This window comes from Humulus lupulus, chromosome 1 (genome assembly GCF_963169125.1).
Source record: "Humulus lupulus chromosome 1, drHumLupu1.1, whole genome shotgun sequence".
In the NCBI taxonomy this organism is placed as follows: domain Eukaryota; kingdom Viridiplantae; phylum Streptophyta; class Magnoliopsida; order Rosales; family Cannabaceae; genus Humulus; species Humulus lupulus.
In genome coordinates, this window is record NC_084793.1 from 139648485 (window position 1) to 139673420 (window position 24936).

Consider the following 24936-nt stretch of genomic DNA (forward strand, 5'->3'; position numbering starts at 1 on the left):
GCCCAAGGGACTCTGCAACAAAATTGTGTTGCTGAGCGTCGCAATTGCTCGTTAATGGAAATGGTTTGGTCCATGATTATCTATTCGACTCTACCAACTTCTTTTCGGGGACATGCCATAGAGACCGTAAACAACATTCTAAATGTCATCCCGTCTAATGCTAACCCCAAAACACCTTAGAACTATGGAATGATCGTGAACCTATTTTACCTCATTATAGAATATGGGGGTGTCCCGCTCACGTCCTAAGGAAAAAGGAAGGAAAGCTAGAACCGTGAACCAAAGTTTTCATGCTTGTTGGCTATCCTAAAGGTTCTCAGGGTGGTCATTTTTATAGTCCAATAGACAAGAAAATGTTTGCTTCGACAAATGCTACTTTTTGAGTGAACAACTATATACAAAATTTTAAACATCGATGCAAAGTAGTATTAGAAGAAATGCAATTCGACTTTACCATTCCTATTGTTCCTACTCCACCGACGTAAGTCGATGGAAACGAGGATATTCCTACTATTCCTCTTCAACCGATGCAAGTCAAATTACGCGTGGAAAGTAAAAAAAAAAACCACAATTCCATGTCAGAGAGGTACAAAGCCTTGTCATAGTGGGAGGGTTTTTCGGAACCCTATACGCTATGGTTATTCCAGAAATGGATAAACCCCTCTTTTTGTATTGTGACAATAATAGGGCGATAACCATTTCAAAAGAACCTAAAATCCACAAGAGGGGTAGGCATATAGAGAGGATGTACCACATCATCCAAGAATATGTGGCAAAGGGCGATGCAAAGGTAATGAAGATAGTGTCAGAAGACAATCTAGTAGATCCTTTTACAAAGACATTAGCAGAGAGCACATTTGTGAAGCATGTAAAGTGACTGGGTTTAAGAGACATGTCTCATTAATTTTAAAAGTGCAAGTTGGGGTTTTTTGCATGTCATGCCCTTCTAAAACCATATTTCTTATGTAAGACATTTTATAATCAATAAAGAATATAAATCATTTTGTTTATCAATTGCATTGCTCACGTGTTTCAATACGTGAGTATTTATTTAAAAAAAGTCTATAAAATCATAAACATGTGTAACTAGTTACAATTATGGTGACTAGGTCACAATGGATTATAATTGTAATTACATGTTCAAAAAGAATTAGTCCTAAGATTAAATTAGTGCACATGCTTTTCTTTGATTTAGTAATCTATGATATGATCTACTTACACAATGGTGTGGTGTCTTATCCAAGACATTGACCAAGTAGATAAGATTGGATGTATTTAGTTACATCAGACTAGGACTGACAATGTTTATTGATAGATAAATAAGTATCGTTATTATCAAATCTAACCAGAGTCACAAAGTTGACCATAGGTCAAGTCGATCTCAATTCTGAGTGATAATATTTATATAAATTATATTATCTTAATCTTTTGACTTGTTCGCTAAATTTTACCCTATGCAATACCCTATACTTATATCTCGGAGATTCAATGGTGCAATTGAATGAGACAATTTATCATATATATGAAATCTATAGCTTCCATAATAGAAAGGAAAAAGATGATTTCCTTAATAACTTAGTTCAAATGGTTAAATGATTGAATACTCATTTTTGTAATTAAGTTTATGAAATTATCATTTATGTGGAACTTAGTGGGAGATAAGGATAAAATACAAATGAGGGGTAAAACGGTAAAATTCATCTGACTCATTAGTAAGTCATCGATAGAGGATCGACTAACAGTAACGGTTATAATAATGGATAGTTTATATACATTAGTGTAAATTCATTCTATGAATTCAAGAGTCCAATTCCGAGTCTATAGTGGAGTCACGAGGAACTAATAAGTTGTGAGATAATTTATTCTATAAATAAACTCAAGAGAATTTATTGTAGCTTGTATTAATGGATCCATGGTCCCCACATCATCTTTGATAAAATCAAGTCTAAATGATTTAATTATCAATTTAGAATATCATATTGAGTAGGTCAATTTTGTGTTATTTGCATGAATTGTTAATTAGAGAAAAGAAGAGAGTTATTGTAAAATATTGGGCATATTTATTAATAATAAAAAAATTGGTGTTAATATTAATAAATAATATTAAATTAAGTTTCAAATTATAAATAGTTAATTTAAATAAGGATTTAATTAATTAATTATAAAATGGATAAATAAAAGCGTCTTGAATTTGAGACCATTGTGCCTTAAATTTAAGACATATTGTTGATAGTGAGAACTCGTCAACCAAGTTAGATCGGGAAACTTACGAGCTTAAGAGTAAACAGAGAGTGGTAAAAATTGTAGAAGAACTTAGGATGGCTATATGGACTTAGAATCAAGTTGTAGAGTGAAGATGGGGAGAATATTTGTATTACTCAATAATATCTGATTACAATGTCCAAATTTCTGACCCCTTTGCTGGAGGGGTGAAGATTTATTTATAGCAGAGCTCTATTGGCTCCTGATACATTGTGGTCCTGGGGGACAAAATTATACATAAGTACATTGTCAGGGCAGTGGCACCAGACGTAGTGGTGCAGGAGGCTGTGATGTCGGTCTTGGTATATGGTCAGAGGTGTGCAAGTAGTGGCTCCATTCTTTGTACTAATTTGTACAACCACTACATGTATGATACGAATATCTGAGTCATGCCTCTATCCTTAACATGGTCATACATCTCGTGCTTGTACGTTCACCCTGTACTTTATGGTTGTTCTTATATGTCCAAGATACACCATTTCTCAAAGTTTCATTATCTTTGGTTAAGTGTTGAATGACTTATGGATTCTTCAGCGGGGTAGCCTGGGTCTCCTTGATGCATAGAGGGGTGTCGGGCCTTGCATAGCTAGAGTCTCGTCCATAATTGTGTCTTCTCTCCTCTACGTGAGTCCAGTAGCTCCTCGATGATATCCAGGCACGAGGCCCACCGTCCCTCAGCGGCATCCAGGCACGGATGCCTTGCAAGCCTGGCCTCGCATAGTGAGGTCCTCAATGAAGGGCGCCTTGCAACTAAGCATGAGGCCCCTTGTCCTTTAGCAGCATCCAAGCGCAGATGCCTGGCAAGCGACATGGTCGAAGTGCACGAGGTGGGGGTGCCTCGCAAGATGGGCATACGAATCATGCACATGAGGCCTTCGCGACAAAACATCGTAAGACATGTATGAGGCAGGCAGTTAGTGAGATGGATGTACGAGGCGGGGGCGCCTCGCGAGATGGGCATGCAGAATTGAGGCCCTTGTGACACAGCCTCGCAAGACATGCATGAGGAAAAGGGCGCCTCGCGAGATGGATGTGTGAGGTAGGCACCTCACGAGATGGGCATGCAGAATTGAGGCCCTCGCGACACATCCTCACGAGACATGCGCAAGGGAGGGGGTGCCTTGCGAGATGGATGCGCGAGGTAGGCGCCTCACGAGATGGGCATACGGATCAAGCCTTTGAGACCCTCACGACACGGCCTCTCACCTTGCCCTCGTGATGCGACTGGGCCCTTGCGACATCACCCTTGAGGGCCTCGTGACATGGGAGTGTTTCTTAGATTATGTACTTGTGAGACCCATAGGCGCGACCCCGATGGAATGACTAAGTGACCCTTAGTCATTTATTTCAATAAGGGACCAGAATTTTTTTCCTTGGCGGATTTTTGGCATTCACACATATCATGAGCCCAACCCACATAGTGTTGGTAAGCCATGATAGGAATTTATTTACATTTTATTTTTAATTAATTTAATTAAGAAAATAAGCCCATGGATGTTTCTATAAATAGAATGTTATAGCTAGGGTTTTCATAAATTAGTTTTTAGTAAGTGCTCAATTAAAGAAATCCCTAGATTACACTATTCTAGCCACTCTCTCTTCTTCTCTTCTATATCTCTATCTCATGTGATGAGACAATTTCCCACACCACTTAGGCTTGATCAAAGATTGGCGAGAAATATTTTGGTTGCGTTCGTGTTTAAGCTCTTGGCAATTCCCAGCAATAAGAAAATGACAAAAGATTAGAGAAATTAAAGGGTGGAGTCTTATTAGTTCTGTCACACATAAGTAAGTAATTTATTTTATTTGTATGTTTATTGCTTAATTTCAATAGATACATGTTCTAGGATTTCTATTTATGTTTGATTAAATTAGAAATCACATGATAATAATCAAGATCTTGTATATGTGTTTTCCAATATTAATTTCAATGCTTAGGTTCTTCCTGATTTTCAATACTCGAGTTGAGTCATTTTCATTGCTTGGTATTTCCACTAAGTCTTCAACAGGTCTGGTGGGAGGCTGCTCATCCAATGTTCTTGGATCCAACGTGTCTTCTAAGGGTCTAGTAGGACGATGCTCATCAGGTACTATTAGTGCGAGTTTATCTTCCTGAGTTCTTGATGTACTTCGCCATGCCCAATAACCATTGCTTGTTGTATTTTGCCTCCTTTATTTACAATTTTAAGTGATTTGTTGTAACAATCACTTACATCCTGTTGTGAACCTCTTACAGAACCAATACCATTCGGGGTTGGAAACTTCATTGTAAAATGATATATTGAGGTGATTGCTCATAATATGGCTTCAAGGAGTGGCGACCAAGCACCATATTAAAAGTTGTAGGGGCATCTACAACAAAGAATTCCATCATGATAGTAGATTGTGGGCTTTCTCCTATTTTGATTGGGAGAGTTATTGACCCTCGAGGTATAATGAAGTCTCTAGTAAAACCATATAATTGTGTAGTAGTTGGATTTAGGTTCGATCAGGCAATCCCATTTTTTGAAATGTTGAAGCATATAGAATGTTGAAGCACTTCCATTATCAACAAGGAATCAATGCACTGTGTTATTACATATGTTGGAAAAAGTCACTATAGCGTTTGTATGAGGGTGGCGTGCCCATCAAGCATCTTCTTTAGTAAAAGTTATGGGGTCTATTTATCCCTTAAAGAGTTCTGGAGGTCGTTTCTCTAAATGATAGACATTTGTGAGTGGATTCTGACGAGCTTCCTTGGAATACTAGTCCTGGACTCGCTTAGACTCTCCTCCAATGTGAGGGCCACCATATATCATGTGAATTACTCTAGCTACCTTCCCTTCAGTGTTTGTATCAACATTGGTGGCTTCCTTTGTATTAAGTGCTTGTCCTTTATTGATAAATTCCTTCAGATACCCTCGACGAATCAGGTCTTCAACTACGTTCTTTAGAGCATAACACTTGTTAGTGTATACTGGCAGTACTTTTGTGGATCCCACTTTACTCTGTCTCCTCTCATAGGGGTGGTTTACTGCAAAGAGTCAGGTTTTCTAAGACTGAGTAAATATGCTCTATTGGTGAAATCAAAGCAATAAAATTTGTGTATTGAGGAAGTGGGGCAGGATTTTTCTTTGATTCTTCTACTCATTGCTTCTTAGGGCTATGAGGCCAAGTTTCTTCATTCTTCCTCTTATTATCTCCACTGCTTTCGTTGTTTCTAGGTGGAAAGACATTTGGCTTCACATCTGTGGTTCCCAACGCAACAACTGAGCTTTCTATTTGATGCTATTTCTTTGCCATTTTGTAAAAATGACAAAGGGTCTTGTATTCTTCTCCCTGCAACTTTCCAGATGTCTGATTGAGGAAGAACTCCTCCAAAAATCAAAGCACAAAGTGACTCTTCTGAGGCATATGTGACTTTCTCGTGCTTGGGAGAATCGGTCCAGGTAAGATGTCAGTGACTCTCCTTGTCTCTGCCTGATGTTGCCCATGTGACTTATCGGAACAAAGAATTCCCTTGTAGCTTGATATTGTCTGAGAAACATGGATGTGAATTCCCCATGAGTTTATGGATCCAGGTGGGAATTGCCTAAACAATCTTTTTGTAGCTCCAACAAGTGTAACGGAAAAGCATCGATATTTGGCGAAATCATCTACTCTTTGCAAGTCCATCAAATCGTTAAAAATATCAAGATTCTTCTAAGGGTTAGTTTTCCCTTCATATGAGTCAGCGTGTGGAATTTTTAAGTGTGAATGGAGGTCTGCTTTCCTTATTGTATGACCAAAAGGTGAGTTCTTATAGCTCACAACTAGTTCATCTTCCTTTGTTGCGAGCTTATCCAAAGCTCTTCTTAGGTCCTCTAGTGGTATCTCATTTTGGTTAACTCGTAGTGCTTGCTCTGGAGAACCTCTTTTCTTATTCACGTGATCTCTCAAGTCACCTTTTTGTGCGGCAGGTGGGGCGCCATGCTTTTCGATTTTGTCAAAATCATTTTTGTTCTTTTCTTTACGTGCATGTGGGTCATCATTTTTAGCCCGACAAGTACTGTAGGACTTCTCCTGTTGGCGGTTGTCATGGGATTTTCTAGGTTTACAGTTGTTGTGAAACTTTCCAGGTTCACGGTTGGCATGAGGTTTTCGAGCATCTCGTTGTCGTGTGCTAGTTTTTGAACTACCTGCCTTCTTACCTACAGGACATTCATCTTGATCCTTCTCAAGCGGAACTTCTTTTTGTCGATTTCCTCCTATTTGTGCTCTTTGCGGACCTTGCTTACTAACTGCGTCTAGATGTTGCATAATTGTATCGAGAGTTTAATTCATCACTCCTATATTGAGGTTTTTCAGCATTGGATTGAATCGTACCTCAGTGACTGACACTTCAGTTGTAGCTTTTGTTGCACCTCTGTACTTCCAATACTTCTAGCAAGAGTTGTATGGGTACGGCGAGCGAAATTGCGACCTTTCGGTGGCATGATTCATGTGGTTGCTAACCAATTCTTGAGAATAAGAACAGGTTTAGTATTCTTCTAAGGTCTTGCTCTTAAAAATAGGAACAAGGGCCATCCTTCTAGTGCCAATTGTTGACGTTTGAAATTGCAATTAGAGGTGCACAAACTTCTAGAAGAAGACTTATGCTAGAAAAATTAATCAAAGTAAAAATTTGTGAAAAATAAATCAAGAACACAGAGAATTTATTATGGTTCGGCCATAATCTCGAGCCTATATCCACTGTTTTCACTATAGAGAAAATTGATTACAAATTAATAGAGTTTGTTCTTTCGAGAATTAGAATTCCAGTCCCCTTTACAAATGCACTTCAACTCTATATATAGTGAAGTGTAGGGGTAGACTTGGTAATTCGGGACATGAGATATTATTAATAGGGTTTATACCTTTTTGGACCCTGTGTTTTGGCAAATTACTTTTTTGACCCTATGTTTTTAAAAATGATTCAAATAGATCCCTAAACTTGATTTTAGTCAAAGTTTTGTCAACTAAAATCACAAATAATTCACCAAACTAACAATTCAGAACAAAAATAAAATTATTCTGCTTGAAATCTATGTTGTTATATTCAATTTTTTCTTCATCAAAATTGAGTTTATGTGTATTTGAACCATTTTACAAAATATAGGGTCCAAAAATAAATTTTTTAAAACATAAGGTCCAGACAGATAATCTGGAAAAACAGATGGTCCAAAAATATATAAACTCTTATAAATACCTTCTCATTTGTTACAACATAATAATAATTTTATTTCAAATATAAACTTATTTAAATTTATCTTACAAAAATATTAATAATGTAATACATAGAATATTGTAGAAGAATCTTGGTGACTCATCATGTCACATGTGTAAATGTAATTTTTATCAAGAGCTACAGCAGCTAGCGATGGAAACTTCCCATATCTTATTATATTCATAATGTATTGACAAATATAAAAAAAAAAGTAACTTTGAAATTGAATACTCTAATCACAAATTTTTGTTAATCCTTATTTATAGACACACGAAATATATTCTAAATCACTCCTTTGACGAATTGACTCTACAAATCATCATACTAGAACACAACTCATATTAGACAAAATAGTACAAATTGATACTTCAACTGCTCTCATACCCTTGCTTCTTTTGCTTCACTGTACAATTTATCAACATGGTCCTGCAGAAAATTTTATAGGACTTAATTAATAATGAAAACAATAAAGTTCAACATTCACTATTTTGAGAACATGTTAAAGGCAACTGACTGAAACTCTGAAAGAGACTGTCATACCTTGTAATATTTAAGCAATTGGGGCCTCTTTAGTTTGAAAGTTGGAGTTATAAGATCTCTCTCCATGTCAAATGGATTAGGTTCCAAGTAAACTGCTTTCAACATCTCAAAACCTCGAAGCTGTAGTAAAGAATGTCTTTTTCAGTTACATGAATAAGGATAACACAGAAGTTATCACCGTGGAAATGGAAGACCATTTTCAACGTACCTGGTGTTTCTTTGCAGTGCTGTTGAGCTCATCCAAAATGTATTTACTTGCCTTCGGGTTTTCACACAGCGATTTGAAATCATCAGTCAAATTACGGTTTGCTGCCCAGTTCTCCAGAGCCAGTCTCTCAGGGACAACCACAGCCACAAGGAATGACTCAAAGCTGTTCCCATAGACCCAAATCTATACAAAAACCACAAACATAATAAATAGAATTGAATTCATCTATGCTGCCGAAAATTCATGCTATAAAGAAATATACCGAAGCTATGAGAGGGCATTGTAAGTATATTCCCTCAATGTTCTCAACAGGAACATATTCCCCTTGAGACAGCTTAAATATGTTCTTCTTCCTGTCTATGATTTTCATTGCTCCATTTGGTTGCCATTCACCAATGTCACCTGCCATTTCAAAATCAAGTAATCGATCCTTTCTCTCTCTTTTTGCTTCTTTTGTTTAACTTAAGAGAAATTATGAGAATCAATTGTGCATTTCCCCATTTAGGCGTGGCATTTCTTGTTGGTATATACTTAAATTATGAACTGATTGCCTATGCAACATATTTTTTTCTTCCTCAGTGGTGTGAATCACTTTTGGCAACATAGTTTGAATGTTTTCTTCTTTTTGGAGTTGTTGATAAGAACAATGGTTCCAAAAACAGTCATATTTTTAATAAAATGCTGATGTTTATATCTCAAAAAATATGCATGATGAAGCTTAAATTGAATCATTTTGTAAGGTCTTACCTGTGTGAAACCAGCCATCAACAAGGACATCTTTAGTTAGATCTTCTCTCTTGTGGTAACCAGAAAACAAGGTTGTTCCTCGCAAACAAATCTCGCCACGAGGCTTGTCAGAAAGTGCGTCATATCCCATCTCTGGCACTGATTCAAGCCTTGCTTCAATAGTTGTCATGGGAACTCCAACGGTTCCAATCATAGGGAAAATGTTGGCAATGGATGTAAGACACCCACCACAGCTTTCAGTAAGCCCTTACATGAAAAAAAAAAACACCAAAATATGGTAAGTTGATGGCAGTACTCTATGAAGGAAAGAAGGACAAATTTTTAAATTTGTTATCATTAGAGTTAATTGTGTTGGACGCCACAACACATGAAAACGTAATTACTTTATTGATACAAAAGTAATTACACCAAGACTTGATTACAATTCTTGACCACACACACTAAACACTCTAACTTACACTCTTTGGAACACTTTTAGATGCACTTTTTGTGTACTCACTCTTTGACACCCTTCCAAGGGACCTAAGGTCCCTATTTATACTACTCAACTTTAATATGCTAGAGAACTCTAGAAACTACTTGATAGTGGGCTTGACCCAAAGACTAGAAAAATCTAGCAAATCACCTTTCTTCTAAACACTACAAACTTCTAGAATGTTCTATGACTTTTATGAAACTTAATTATATAATTCTATAGTATTAGTAATGATAGAAATTTCTAGAACAGTCTAGAAGCTTAGAGGTGGTGGTGACTTTTCAATACTCCCCCTCAACACCGACTCTTCATATTGAGATGTTCTTTGAGCTTTTGAAATCTTGTTGTGTTGAGTCCTTTAGTAAATAAGTCTGCTATCTGGTCTTCACTCTTTATTTGGTGCATCTCTAACTCTTCTCATAGAACTTTCTCTCTGAGAAAATGGTAATGCACCTCCACATGTTTTGTTCGAGCATGAAACACAGGATTTTCTGCTAGATGAATAGCAGACTGATTATCACAATGAAGTGGCACTGCATAGTCTGTAAATTGATGTAGATCCTTCATTAGTTGCATCAACCATGTACTTTCCTGAGCTGCCATTGCTGCTGCTTTATATTCTGCTTCAGTGGTTGACAAGGACACCGTTGGTTGCCTTTTGCTACACCAAGATACGACTCCAGATCCAAGCATGAATACATATCCAGTTGTTGAGCGATGAGTATCGTGATCTCCAACATAATCAGCATCGCAATATCCAACTATCTTAATCTCGTCACCTTTCTTATATAAGAGGCCATAGTTAATGGTATCTTTGACATACCTTAGCATTCGTCGCACTGCTTCCAAATGAGGCTTCTTCGGTTGTTGCATATATCGACTTGCTACTCCAACTGCATATGAAATATCTGGTCTAGTTAACGTAAGGTAGATTAAACTACCTACAAGTTGCCGATACATTGCTCCATCTTGCAAGTCCTTCCCTTCATGAGCACATAACTTGGCATTAGCTTCCATAGGTGTTGATATGGGCTTGCATTCGAGCATTCCAAACTTTTGCAACAATTCTTTAGCATACTTTTGCTGACAGAGAAATAAACCTTCCTCAGTTCGGTCGACTTCTAATCCAAGAAAGTGTTTCAATTCTCCAAGCTCCTTCATTTGAAAGCGAACTGACAAGTTCTCTTTTGTTTGACGAATCTCTGCTTCATCATCACCAGTAATGATGAGATCATCGACATATACTAGGACAACTGCGATCTTTGCATCCCTTACTTTGACGAATAAGCTTGAATCTGCATGCGCCATGGTATAACCGCTCTTTACTAAGAACTCAGCAATCTTGCCATACCATGCTCGTGGAGCTTGCTTCAATCCATAGAGCGCCTTTTTCAGTTTGCAGACATAGTCCGAATGAGCTCTATCTTCGAATCCTTTTGGTTGGACCATGTATATTTCTCGATCTAATTCTCCATGTAGAAAGGCATTCTTTACATCCATCTACCATAGCCTCCAGTCTTTACTAGCTGCAAGTGCTAGTAGAACCCGTACTGTTGTAATCTTAGCGACTGGGCTAAATGTCTCGTCATAATCTAGCCCATATTTTTGAGAGAATCCTCGAGCTACTAACCGAGCCTTGTATCTTTCAATTGAACAGTCAGGACGAGTTTTTACCTTATAGACCCATTTGCACGAAATGGGTTTTGCTTCCTTTGGCTTTGGCACCAGCTCCCAAGTCTGATTCTTCTTTAAAGCAGTTATCTCTTCTTTCATTGCTTCAAGCCACTTGGAGTTCTGGTATGCAACTTCATATGACTCCGGCTCTCTGAACTTCTCTTCTTCAGCTACAGCAGCATTGGCGTATTTGGGATTTGGCTTCCGCGCTCTTGTTGATCTCCGAAGTTCTGGTTGGCCATTATTTGCATCATCTTCTGATCTTTGATGCACTCCTGTTTGCCATGGACTCTGTGTTGTGTCTTCGTTGTCTTCTTCACTTTGTTCTTCTTCATCTGTTTGGCCATTATTTGCATCATCTTCTGATCTTTGATGCACTCCTGTTTGCCATGGACTCTGTGTTGTGTCTTCGTTGTCTTCTTCACTTTGTTCTTCTTCATCTGTTTCTGGAGTTGAATGTAACTCAACAATTTGCTCCCCCATCTTCTTCTGCAAATTGTCTTCTATTTCCTTAGAATCTGGTAACTCCTCCTTTTGCAGTGACCACCATGAAGAAGCTTCATCGAACACCACATTTCTCGACGTATAGCATTTTCCTATTGTTGGGTCGCAACATTTCCACCCTTTTCTTTGGCTGTCATATCCAATGAAGATACACCGTATTGCCTTCTTATCAAATTTGCTACGTAGATGACTTGGCACAAACACGTAGCACACACAGCCAAACACTCGAAAGTGACTTACTGTAGGTTTACAGCCCCACAGTTTCTCAAAGGGTGAGACGAACCCTAACTTTGCTTAAGGAAGTCTATTGATCACATGAGCTGCTGTTTTCATACCTTCTGCCCAAAATCTCCTTGGAACATTCTTTGAATGTAGCATGCTTCGACATGTCTCTGCAAGATGGCGATTCTTCCTCTCCGCTACTCCATTCTGTTGTGGCGTATTTGCACATGTGAATTGATGGCGTATGCGGCGTTCTCGAAGATACTCAGAAAATTCATCTGAGGTATATTCGCCACCGTTGTCGGTTCGGAGGCATTGGATTTTCTTGCCGACTTCTCCTTCCACTATTTCTTTGAATTCTTTAAATTTTGAAAAAGTTTCAGATTTTTCTTTCATAAAGAAAATCCACACATACCTTGAGAAGTCGTCAATGAATGTAACTATGTACTGCATGCCGCTGATTGATGATTGTTTGACTAGCCCGAATACATCAGAATGAACTAGCTCCAATGGTGCTTTGGCTTTGAACTTTGAATCTTCATACAGTAATTGATGCGCCTTACCGTATTGGCAGCCGACACATATGGTCTCTATTCTGACCTCGAGTTGAGGAAGACCCTTCAGCATAGACTTCTTCATCATTACCTTGAGTTTGTGATAGCTGACATGTCCTAGCCTTGCATGCCATAAATTTGTTGTTTCGTTCTTTCGAGTCTTGTCTACATAAGCCGATTCTGCTGACATTACATAGACAGACTCTAAACGTTGTCCTCTCATCATCGGTGTTCCAGAGATTTCAAGATCTTGGTAGATCTTGACATCTTGAGGATCGAATACGACATGGTGGCCTGACGCCGTAAGTTGCGCTACTGACAATAAATTTTTCTTCATCCCAGGTACACGGTAGACATCCTGGAGTGAAACTTCTTTTGAGCTGAATCTCGGCGTGATTGTTGTTTTACCGATGTGAGTAATCGATAATCTTGAGTTGTTGGTTGTTACCACTACACGACCACCTTTATATTCTGTTATGTTCTGCTGCTTCTCTTCGTCTCCTATCATATGATTTGAACAGCCAGAGTCGACTATCCAATCATTATTGTGGTCGATCTTTCCTGGAACAGTAGCTGCTAGAGCTAATTCTTCTTCCTCCACAGCGAAAGATGCTTCTGCGTCCCATTCTTCATTGCTTGTCTTTTCTGCATTTGACGTGGCTGCATTACCTTCTGCAGTTTTCTTCTTGAACCAGCAACTTTTAGCCATGTGGCCATACTTTCCACAGTTGTAGCATTTCCCATCAAATTTATTGGTATTCATTGACTGGCCACGCCGGTTGTCTTTCTTTTGAGCTCCCCCTGTTTGGGAGCTTCCATGAAGACTATCCTTGTCATCATTTTTCTTAAAATTTTTGCTAGCAGTTGGTCGAGATCGACCTTTCTTATCACCGCTAAAGAGTGCTTCTTCGTCACTCTTTAATGAGATTCCAGATGTTTGCTTAGCTAACGCTTCTTGGTCAGCTAGTAAGTTTTCCAATCCAACAAGAGAAGGTTGGGTTGGCCAACCTTGTATTGCAACAATAAAAGTTCTAAATTCTGGCCTTAATCCATGAATAATAATTCTTCTAATTCTAGCATCTGACATGCCAGCAGCAGAGTCTAATGCAGAGATTTCGCGACAAAGAGATTTTACCTTGGTGAAGTATTGGTTGATTGTCATGTCGCGCTGCCTGATTGAGAGAAGCTCATTCTCCAAAAGCTGCAATCTCGTATCATTCTTCTTGGTGAACAGTGATGCGAAAGTATCCCACGCTTCCTTCGGTGTCTTCGCCGGCCTGATGTGCTCCAACATTTCATCTTCAACTGTGGTCTGAATCGCAAACATGGCTTTGCCCGCTTTAATCTTCCATTTCTTCAAAGCAGTTGCATCCTCTGGTTGTGTGACTTCATTGCCACCAACGATCTCCCACAAGTCTTGGCCTTGGAGATATGCCTCCATGTGCATCGACCACGTGTTGTAATTTTGGTTGTTAAGTTTCTTAATTCCGCCGACCACTTGAAGGTCACCCATCGTGCAAACTCTGTAGTACTAAACCACACACAATCACTCTAAGAAACTCAACAAAGGACTCTTTCGGTACGACCCCGATCCGACTCTGATACCACTTGTTGGACGCCACAACACGTGAAAATGTAATTACTTTATTGATACAAAAGTAATTACACCAAGATTTGATTACAATTCTTGACCACACACACTAAACACTCTAGCTTACACTCTTTGGAACACTTTTGGATGCACTTTTTGTGTACTCACTCTTTGACACCCTTCCAAGGGACCTAAGGTCTTTATTTATACTACTCAACTTTAATATGCTAGAGAACTCTAGAAACTACTTGATAGTGGCTTGGCCCAAAGACTAGAAAAATCTAGCAAATCACCTTTCTTTTAAACACTACAAACTTTTAGAATGTTCTATGACTTTTATGAAACTTAATTATATAATTCTAGATAATTCTATAGTATTAGTAATGATAGAAATTTCTAGAACAGTCTAGAAGCTTAGAGGTGGTGGTGACTTTTCAAATTGCAACATTCATTTGAGATCAAAGTGAGGTGTAAGTTTTACCATATTACTATTGTTTGGCAATATTAAATTAGATTTGTGTATAAACTGTTCAATATCAAGTAGTTTATGCAATGTTGATGTCTTTTTTATAAAACGGTCTGCCAAAAAAATTGTTCATTATCTTGCTCGAGCATCTTCTTCTCAAGCTAACTGTATTATTAGAGGGAGTGATGTTCCCTCTGATTTAATGCCTCTCATGTTAGAGGATATCTCAGTTAATGAAGTTGATGATTTATTTTTTAAAAAAAAAACTCTATTGTAACACCATAGTGTTATTTAAATATTTTCAAAACCCTTTGCGCTTAGTTACAGCAGATTAATCATACCATATCCTTGTGATAAGGCAGCACAGCTTGTGACCCTCAAATATTCCTCCACGTGATGAGGCAAAGGTGCAGCCCCAGAAAACATGAGCCGAATTCGTCCTCCAAATCCTTGTTTTATCTAGATAAACCAACACAATTTAGAATGAAAAATTATTTTTGAAAAGACTGCATATGCTAAAATCAAATGGGAGGCATAGATGTCTTGCCTTGTCGAAAAAAAGCTTGTCCATAAGGGGTGCTGCTTGGCCATGCGGAAGACCCTTTTCCATATTTGCCATCTTGCTGCAAGTAGACTCTTTCTTATTAGGACAGAAGCACAGTAATGGTAGATATAAAACGAAGAAGCAAGGTTTATAGTTTTCATACTAGTTATATGCATATTGGAACAACATCTTCTTCAGTGTACCTCCAGATGAAACTTTATGGAATATACCTTCAATGATTGACATTTATTTTAGTTTTTGATTGACATATCATGACAAATTGTATGGTTTCATATTCTACTAATCTAAATCTTGTTAACATCGAATTTTACCGGCGTATATACGATCATAAACTCTAGGAACCCCACAAAATATAGTCGGTTTCAGTTCTTGAAGGTCATCCATCAAAAACCTTATATCCTGTAATAAGTCCAAACCAATTCTGAGTTCCTTGGAGAATTGAAAAGTTGCAATAAAAGAATATAGAGAAAGAAATATTTCTTTTTATTTTTTTTTCGGGTGAGGAAGAAATATTTCTTAATCTTACCCCTCGCCAATAGCCAATTGCGCTGCCCTTGTAGATGCAATAGTTTTCCACGATTTGATCATATACATGGGCCAAAGGAAGGTATGAAAAGTACACATCTTCTTCTGAAAACTGTAATTGAAAACGTCCCATGTCTATATGTTACAAGTGTATATGGTCTACGAAATTACTTTTTGATCCCAATGTATAAAATTGAAGAAAAAGAAAATGTAACAGGGACCCTTGTGAGATGACACGTTTTTTAATTTCTTCCCTTATTTAGAGCTTCAATTTAGTTATACAGATGAAAACATAATCTTTACCACTTTGTCTGTTAGCTCTAGCATATTGTCTGTAGACAATATTTCTGCCATGATAGCCTCATTAGTAAGAATAACTCCTTTTGGTTCTCCAGTTGTTCCACTCGTATACATCAATGTGCAGATATCAGTCCTATGTTTTTCAGGAAGTTCACCACTCAAATTTCCCTGTGTATTTAGAAAATAATTAGTAATATTATTTACGATATAACTAACCGATCGAAAAGTCAAAAACCACCGGAAAAGAAAAAGGAAAAAGTATAGTGTATGAGAGAAGAGAAAACATCATTGAGATCTTACCAGCTGAGAGAACTCTTCCCATGAAAAACACGAGACTCCCAGTGCTTCAGTTTCTTTCTTTTGCACACTTGTAATATTACCGAAGCTGACAATTGCTGAAAGCAGCAAAGGAGTATTTTGGTTAGCAGCCTCATATAATGCACCTGGTTTAGCTGAAAAGAATATAAAAAGAAAAACTAATAACATACTTTTTAAAAGTGAAGAACAGTTTGGCAGGCATGATAGAATCTGCACAAATAGTTAGATAGATCAAAAGAGGCATATATAGTCTTCTCCATCTAGCTCTGGATTTGTATACGTGATCTGATGAAACTAAGCAGGAGTCTTTTTTCTTTTTATTGTGATTATCGAGCTCCAAACAGTTAAACGTTACAACTTAAGACTATCAAAAGTTATTTTTTAAAAAACAAATTGTTTATTTATTATAAACACTTACAGCAGATATTTTGTTCTCTTGAACAAATGCTATTGATACTTCACCATGGTTAATAATGAATTCAACTGCATTAGGACCTGTCACATGTAAATTCAAGTAAAAATACTTGGTTAAATTCTTTAAACAAGTGCTCTGCTATTCACTTAATAATTTTCAGAGTAATTCTAGAAACGCTTCCTAAATTCACGGTGATGTTCGAAAAAGAAAACGAGGAAAATATACCCAGTGTGTCGTACAGAGGAACATATGTTATAGCATGGCTGTAACAGGCCTGTAGAAACCCAAAAGAACATGTGAACGAAGATAAAATTTCTCCATAACATCAATCCTACCAGGTATATAGATTTAAATCACAGTCCACTTTTCACAGATACAATTGTAAGTCAACTCCTACAACATGCGAGCAAGCCTTATCTAGTTCATTCCAAAAACCAAATAGCTAAACACAAGCATAATGAGTGAATTAACTACTTTGTTCACTTAAATGTTATTACTAATATAAGACGTCAACATGAAACAAAAGGAGGAAAATGGGAATGCAGCCATATTTTACAACATACCTGCATTGCTACGATCCATTGGGGACAGTTTGTCCCGTATATACCACAGCGGTCTCCCTACGGAAAATTTAGGAGGAGAAAATAGGGTAATTAATTTAAGACCAAAACCATTTTCACGTACAAGTAGTATAATAGGCCTCCAATACACATCACTTAATCTATAAGAAATAAAATAAAGTTAAGTTAGGGGTTAATTATGTAATTCTATGTTATTATTCTATTATGTTAGTTGGTAGCTGAACCTAAGTTCTATTTATAGTCCCTCTTGGGAATGGAATAGATATTGGGGTATTTGGGATCCTTAGGGATTGGTTTTGGGAGAGCCGAAAGTCTCTCGAATTACCGTCACTTTTGTATCCTAATTCTCTCCATCAATAAAGAAGTAATTCAGCTCTGTGTGTTGACTCAAAAAAAAAAAAAAATTATGTGTTTCTCTCTCTCTCTTCGCCATTTGATCACTTTCTTTGTCTATCATTGTCTCCAAGATCTGTTCATAATTCCCTAGAGAGATTTTGGGTCCAAACATAGTAACGGTGCTAAATTGCTAATTTTCGTTAAAAGAAGAGAACAAAACAAAACTTGTTACAGAATCAACGCAAACTTACAGGATTCACACCGCGGCTTCTCATGGCAGAAGCCATACGAATGGCTTCATCGTGGACCTCCTGATACGTGAGCCAAACATATGGGCCCGCCTGCGATTTCCATTTAAACAAGCATAAAGACTTAATTTAGCTTATTATTGTTTTTTGTATTTTAATCTCAACCTCTGTAGTCAAACAGAGTGAAAGGTACCTCTGAATCTTTAATCTGGCGTCGACCCAGCATTGGAGTTTTCGGGCTCCTCTTAACAGATCCACTATAACAAAAATCAGTTGTGAACATTTGTAGAAAGCCATATATAAATTCTCACAATGGAATTACAATACATAAGCTTGGCTGTAAAGAAGTGAACGATGATGTTTCTGGTATAAAGGTGTCACAGAGAGTTTGAACTCTTCTAGATGCAGGGCATTTAACAGAACAGCATTAAGGATTTTGTTTATTATTTATGGCCTGCTACGTTCAAAAGCTTGTAATATCCAAAAGCAATGATGATATAAGGTCAATTGGTAGCCATTGTAAGCTAGTTTTTAGACCTGCTCTCAGCAGGACTTCACTTGTCATAATTTATCTTTGAGATTTAGATGAGAAAAACTCTACTTAAGAATTAAGATCACAATAATGTAACTCACTCTGCGTACATGGACAAATGTATCGAAATTGAAGAAGGCAAAGATAGCTATAAACATGTATTTGTGTACCTCAAGAACTCCCAAGGAGACTGTAATCCTTCTGGCAACTCAAGCAAGCCATCTCTGGCATAAATGCTCCGGTAAACAGGCCCGGCTGACGGCATTTTCTCGGTGGCCGGCCTCGCTTCCTCAACCTTCACTGTGTACGACATTTTCACCTACAATGTAAAAATAAAAAACTGAGTTTCAACTTTCAATGAATGTCTTTTTTTTGTGTCTTTTTGGTAGTATTTATGTGTATATATATCACGTACTTTTTGTGACTGTGTTTACTTTTTTGGCTTATGTTAAGCAAACTGGAAGTGATGTGAGTTTTTCTGAAGCTTAAAACTAAGTACTAAGATTTGAGATAAGAGTACAAGTATGTATAGATGCAGCAAAAAGGGTGATACTGGTGGGAGAGAGTTGGTTCAGCTGAACACCATAAATTCTTGCGTTTACTTTTAACAAAAGATTTATATTCGAGTGTGACCCCATCCTCTTATTGCGGCGTTTATTAGGCTTTTAAGTTAGCTCACTCTCACTCACTCATAGCTGTACGTACATTATATTAACTGGTGACTTATCCACCCAGCATTTATAATGGTAGATGGAGTTTGGTGAGTGTGTTATATTGTTTTTATTAATTTTTCTATACCTCACCAAATAAAATACACATTAAATGATTTTTTTTTTCCAAGTAGTATTACGCTTTGTTAGCACTAAGTCACGTGAACTCAGATTATTTAGTAAAAATAACTCCTCGAGTGAAATAATTGTGGCGCGATTCTATAAATATTAACACTAATGTTTCATGTTTGAACTTCATGGTAAAAAAATTATTTGGTAATGGTCTAATTTTACTCGGGTAATAATAATGTAGCGTAGAAGATAATAGGAGTAGGAGATCGGTTATCCAAAAGCAATAAGTTTTATTATGAAAATATATTACTGTTAAAAATACAAGTTTTATTAATATGTAAGAGTAGTTTAGTCTTTTAGCCTCTTATTATTTTGACTATATATTTTGTTGTTCTTGGACTTTTATTTTTATCTTTTTGATATAATGAAAACCTAGCCCCCTTTTGATTCTCTCTCAAATCTCCTTTGTCTATTTGCAAACTTATCATGATATCAGAGCGAGGTTCTTGAGTACCCTCAATTTGGTTGTGCTAGGATTACGGTCTCGTGGGGTTCAGGGCAACGACCCGATTTTTTTTTTTTTTTTAGGAATTTGGCTCTGTCTTAGGCTTTGATTTTGAGGTTTCCGCACCGATTTTGTGGATTTTGCACCAATCTTGGGGATTTCGCACTTTGTTCTGTCTATTTGGATTTTGATTGTTCGTCATGGCTTGTGCAAAAGATGATTCGCTTCAGTCCATCAATGTGTAATTGAATGGGCAGAATTATTCGTATTGACATTATGTCATGAAAATTTTTCTGAAAGGGAAACGTATGTGGGGTTATGTTTCAGGAACTTCCACGAAACCGAAGGATGATAAGGATGAGAGCTTTGTAGAACAGTTGGATCTTTGGGATGCCAACAATTCGAAAATCATCACTTGGGTCAACAACTCAGTTCAACAATCAATCGGTATCCAGTTCGCGAAATATAAGACAGCGAAGGAAGTTTGGGAGCACTTGGAAAGGTTGTATACACAGTCTAATTTCGCAAAGCAGTATCAGTTGGAGATTGACATTCGGGCCCTTCAACAGAATAGCATGACCGTTCAGGAATTTTATTCTACTATGTCTAATCTGTGGGATCAGCTTGCTTTGACTGAATCAGCGGAGTTACGGGCATTTGCCCCTTACATTGCTCGGAGAGAGGCACAGCGTCTAGTTCAGTTTTTTATGGCTCTTCGAGATGAGTTTGAAGGTCTTCATGGAACAATCCTGCATCGCAGTCCTCTTCCGTCGGTTGATTCGGTGGTTAATGAGTTGTTAGCAGAAGAGATGTGTTTGAAGTCGCGAATTGATAAAGTGGGGGTGGAAAAGGGGATTCTTCCTTCTCCGAACCCCCCTGTCTTTGCAGTTCCTCATCGGCTAGCCTCCAACAATCAACACAAGACTCAAGCCAAGGTTGGCTACGACGAATGCAATTTTTGCAAGCAAAAGGGACACTGGAAGACTCAATGTCTGAAACTGTTGAACAGGGCGCAATCACCGAATCAGCCTCCTCACTGGAAATCTGGCAACCAAGCTCACCGACCTCTGCACTCTATGTCTTCGAACATGGCAGCTATTGTTCCACCTGCAGATTTTGGAAGCACTCCTAGTACCTCGATTGCTACACTCACAAAGCAGTTACAGAATTTCATTGCCTCGCAGCCACACGCCATGTCAGCCCCCTCACACATAGGTTTTCCTTCTAGTAGCACACCAGGTATATCTTCCTCTATATGGGTCCTTGATTCTGGAGCTTCACATCATATGTCACCTAATTCCAATTCTTTCTTGTCCATTAAATCAGCACCCTCCGTATCTGCTTGACCGCTGATGGCATTCCCATGCCATTAGCAGGGATTGGCTCGATTTGCACTCCAAAAATGTCATTCTCTGATGTATATCATATTCCAAATCTTACTTTGAATCTTGTCTCTGTTGGTCAATTACGTGACTCTGGTTTCTCAATTATTTTCTCCAATTCTTGTTGTTATATGCAGGATCCTCATTCCAAGAAGCTAATTGGGACAGGCTGTAGGCAGGGGGCTTTAGATTTTAGATGAGCTGAGAGTTCCTGATGTTGCAGCTTCTAGTGTCGATTTGTCTTCATTTCTTTTAAGTTCATCTTTGTCTAGATTTTATTTTTGGCATTCTCGTCTTGGACATGTCTCTGGTTCACGTTTAAAGTACTTAGCTTCCACAAGAGCATTAGGATTTATCATATGTTCCGTGTTTTTTTTAAAACTCAACATAATGCTGTTATCAAATGTTTTCGATGTGTTCTGGGTGGTGAATATACCTCCAATCGTTTCTTTGAATTGCTTGCTTTAGATGGTACCTTACATCAAACCTCTTGTATCGATACACCAGAGAAAAATGGGGTTGCCGAAAGAAAACACAGACACATTGTTGAAACTGCTCGTTCTCTCTTATTGTCTGCTTATGTTCCTAGTGAGTTATGGGGGGAAGCCATTCTGACTGCAGTTCATTCCATCAATAGAATTCCGTCATCTGTCACTTCAGGTTTGTCTCCCTTTGAAAAACTTTATGGTCACACTCCTGATTATTCTTCATTGAGTCTTTGGTTCCACTTGTTTTGTTCTCCGTCCTCATGTTGAACGTAGTAAGCTTACTTCTCGTTCCGCTCTTTGCTTATTTCATTGCCTCGAGCTCCATGAAATCAAGTTTCCTCCAAGATAGATAGCATAGCCAGTTGTTGAACAAAGATAGTCCAATGAACCTGCCTAATATGAGTCGCAATAACCTTCCACATTCAATTATCTTGCTGATGTAAACAAAAGTCCATGACCAAGTGTTCCTTTGATGTATCGTAGATTTCTTTTGCAAGTTGCCCAATGATTTTGTGTAGGAGCATGCATAAACTACTCAATTTGTTCATTAAAAAAGAGATATCACACTACTACAAAAAAGGTTTTTTTAGGACTAGCATTGCGAGTCCTAAAAAAGTTTTTAGGACTCGCAGGGCGCGAGTCCTCTATTTGAGAGCCTTAAAAACTAAGATTGTTGCGAGTCCTAAAATGATGTTTTTAGGACTCACGTTGCGATTCCTAAAAGAATGTACGCGAGTCCTAAAAGATCTTGTTGAGTGCCTTTAAGTAAGATTTTTAGGACTCGCGTTACGAGTCCTAAAATATCTTGCTGAGTGCCTTTAAGTAAGGTTTTTAGGACTCGCAAAAGAATGTCTGCGAGTCCTAAAAAACCTTGCTGAGTGCCTTTAAGTAAGGTTTTTAGGACTCTCTTTGGGTGACCTTAAAAGTTATATTTTTAATTTTAAAAAAATTTATTTATTGTTATTTTAAATTAAAAATTATGATTTAAATGAAACATTTATATACAAATTAATCTAAAAATTTATAGATTAAAATAACAAAACTTATTAAAATTATAATCGTCTTGACCTTAAAAAATATATAACTAGATTTACAAATTAAATAATTAACCATTTAAACAAGAATCATTTACTCTAATAAAAATTACAAATATAATAAAACACTAATTCATTGTCAAACAACATATATTTCTTCCTCTTGTCCTTGTACTCACCCTCGTCACTGCCTTTCCAAAGTAAGGATTGGCTGCCATGAATTTCTTTCTAAAATCATCCCTAAAACATGAAAAATCACATTATAATACACCGAACATGAAAAATTATAACTAAATTTTTATTGTAGTGTACATAAATAAGTTTATTCACAATTGCTACAATTTTCATTTTGATCTAAAAAATATATCCCTTTGAGTGTCCAAAATGTATTAAAATAAATTTGAAAAGAAAATACTAAAAAAACACCCAAAAAAATTTTGGACCATATACTGCCATGTTAAATATAGAATAAAAAAAAATATAGGTAAATAACATACATATATATTTATATAAGATAAAGTATTTATTTATCAAAGAAATGAAAAAAACATACTATAATTAAGTGATATTTTTATTTCACCCTTTTGAATCCCAAGAATAATACTTCATACCAAAATTATAATAGAAAGAAAGAAATGGTGGAGCACTATATATATGAAGAAAAATCTATGGTTTCCATTCTCAATTATTCTAATAATAGTTGTTTCTTAATATCTAAGTAAACAAAAGAATGCATAACAAGCAAAATACTCAAGATAATCATAATTCCTTTCTCATTACAGCTTATTATGTGGTCTTCATCTAACACATTTATGGGGCAGCACTAAGCAAGAAAAGCACAAAAAATCTAAAAGTGCATCAAATAGTGCAGCACAACAAATTTTAATAAAGAAGCCAACATGATACATCAAATTGATATTCATGAAAGTAATGCAAATTGATGCAAGTAAGAACAAATAACAATAAAAGAAATAAGAGTCACTCAATACCTAAAAGATTACCGTATTTTGTCTTAAGTTCAAGATTAAATAAAAGTGTTGGGCTTGACATGGCAAACCTCTACCGTCATTCACAAATTTAGAGAAAGGATAGATTGAGATATCCAACAATATTTTCACAATGAAATGGAACCATGACAAATTTACTAGCCTATTAGTTATTCAACAACACTCTTTTGTGTAAATTTATCTTCAAAAGTAAAAGAAAGACAATAAAATAGAGATTCAATTTCCATCATTAAAGATGTCATTCTTTATTGTACAAAGTTCACATGTGCCTCATTGGCAACACAAACATTGGAAACTTTGAATACATTTTCAGATTTGTTAAGAAGCTTGAAAATGAGCATATAAGGTTGTATGTACTAAACAAAAGCTCAATAAAATCAAACCAAAAACAATAAATTGTGATAAAAAAAGAAGTTATTCAGTCATATAAGTAGAAGACATTATTTATGACATTACCCTTTTGTTATGATACATTTCAGGATACATTTCAGGCATGACAGTTAAAGCAATCATGATGTTTTTGAAACCAAACAATTAGATCCAATAGTATAAAACAAAACTAAAGAAACGACTTTCTTTTGATACTACATAATAAATTATTTCATGATAAATTCATAATAAAAAAATATTGCATAAGCAATTAAATAATTGAAAGCCCATACATATTGAAGATCACCAAATCATGTCGATTGGAGAAAAGATAATTTACTTGCATGAATAAAAAACTTGCTTCTAGTTCTATATTGTAATTAGCACGAAACACAAATTGAAGAAGACCTGATACATTGAGGTCAATTATATATTTATATATAATATTTTCTACAAAAGAATTAATTTTTAAATTAATATATATATGTACGTATAAAGCTCATTAGTGCACAAGAGAAAAGCAAAGAAAAGATAGAAAAAGTTAGTTCTCATTAGTGCACAAGAGACTATATAAAGCTCAAAAAACCAAAACGGAAATAACAACCCATCACATGGCTGTTGTAACAATGTTAGTTAAGCAACCACGAGAGGCTAACTAAAACTCATAGACTCTCTTGAACACATTCCAGATGATACTCATGATCATAAATTTGCTAAAAACAATTTAAATAAAAAATTGGTGTTTACAAAAGAGACAAAGAAAGGCCTTGGGCTTGCATGAGGAAACAATGGATAAAAAAGAAGAGCTTAAGGCTTTGTATAAGTGGAAGACTGGAAGTAGATACTGTTAGGCGCAAAAATATCCGGCTTGGCCCAAATATGCTCAAAGGTGTCTCAAACCTTTAGATTTTGGAGCCTAATATTAAGATTATAGGATAAAACTTAGGACTTTCATCAAACATGTGCTATGCAAGAAAATTGTAGAATATCATAAATTGCTATAATGATATAATCACACAACATAATCTAAGCAAAACACAACATCAATTAACAGAAATATACTACATGAAAATTTAACAAAA

The 24936-nt window shown here is 36.7% G+C and overlaps 2 protein-coding genes across 3 annotated transcripts; one reads left to right on the forward strand and one right to left on the reverse strand.

Annotated features, from left to right (window-relative positions):
* Positions 1-7634: 7634 nt before the first annotated feature.
* LOC133798346 (probable CoA ligase CCL6) lies at positions 7635-18868 on the reverse strand. 2 transcript variants are annotated; one of them, XM_062236588.1, is made up of 20 exons: positions 18703-18868; positions 18458-18606; positions 17949-18012; positions 17759-17848; positions 17154-17210; positions 16816-16864; positions 16594-16670; positions 16346-16385; positions 16158-16252; positions 15861-16025; positions 15559-15669; positions 15344-15431; positions 15175-15241; positions 15015-15090; positions 14809-14926; positions 8982-9227; positions 8497-8636; positions 8235-8417; positions 8027-8146; positions 7635-7912 (listed from the first exon to the last, which is right to left on the reverse strand). In XM_062236588.1, exons 2-20 carry the CDS (start codon positions 18598-18600, stop codon positions 7865-7867), a joined length of 1977 nt encoding a protein of 658 aa, XP_062092572.1. In that variant the 5' UTR covers positions 18601-18606; positions 18703-18868; the 3' UTR covers positions 7635-7864. The 2 variants fall into 2 exon arrangements, with proteins under 2 accessions (XP_062092572.1, XP_062092581.1); XM_062236597.1 differs by lacking the exons at positions 16816-16864; positions 18458-18606; positions 18703-18868 and having other exon boundaries at positions 17949-17998.
* A 1014-nt stretch (positions 18869-19882) lies between these two features.
* Positions 19883-24023, forward strand: LOC133822654 (uncharacterized). The gene is made up of 3 exons (XM_062255062.1): positions 19883-20813; positions 21425-21616; positions 23965-24023. Exons 1-3 carry the CDS (start codon positions 19883-19885, stop codon positions 24021-24023), a joined length of 1182 nt encoding a protein of 393 aa, XP_062111046.1.
* Positions 24024-24936: the final 913 nt, after the last annotated feature.

What these genes read in the sequence shown, in the direction of transcription:
- LOC133798346 (XM_062236588.1), bottom strand. Translation starts at nt 18,600, where the DNA reads ATGTCGTACACAGTGAAGGTTGAGGAAGCGAGGCCGGCCACCGAGAAA. An exon ending in TCCTCTGTACGACACACTGG is followed by an intron (nt 16,671 to 16,815) that starts GTATATTTTCCT and finishes TACATGTGACAG; the next exon opens with GTCCTAATGCAGTTGAATTC. An exon ending in TGATGGCTGGTTTCACACAG is followed by an intron (nt 8,637 to 8,981) that starts GTAAGACCTTAC and finishes TTGAAATGGCAG; the next exon opens with GTGACATTGGTGAATGGCAA.
- LOC133822654 (XM_062255062.1), top strand. Translation starts at nt 19,883, where the DNA reads ATGTGGGGTTATGTTTCAGGAACTTCCACGAAACCGAAGGATGATAAG. An exon ending in TCCTTCTAGTAGCACACCAG is followed by an intron (nt 20,814 to 21,424) that starts GTATATCTTCCT and finishes TGCTTGCTTTAG; the next exon opens with ATGGTACCTTACATCAAACC. An exon ending in TCCGTCATCTGTCACTTCAG is followed by an intron (nt 21,617 to 23,964) that starts GTTTGTCTCCCT and finishes GATACATTTCAG; the next exon opens with GATACATTTCAGGCATGACA.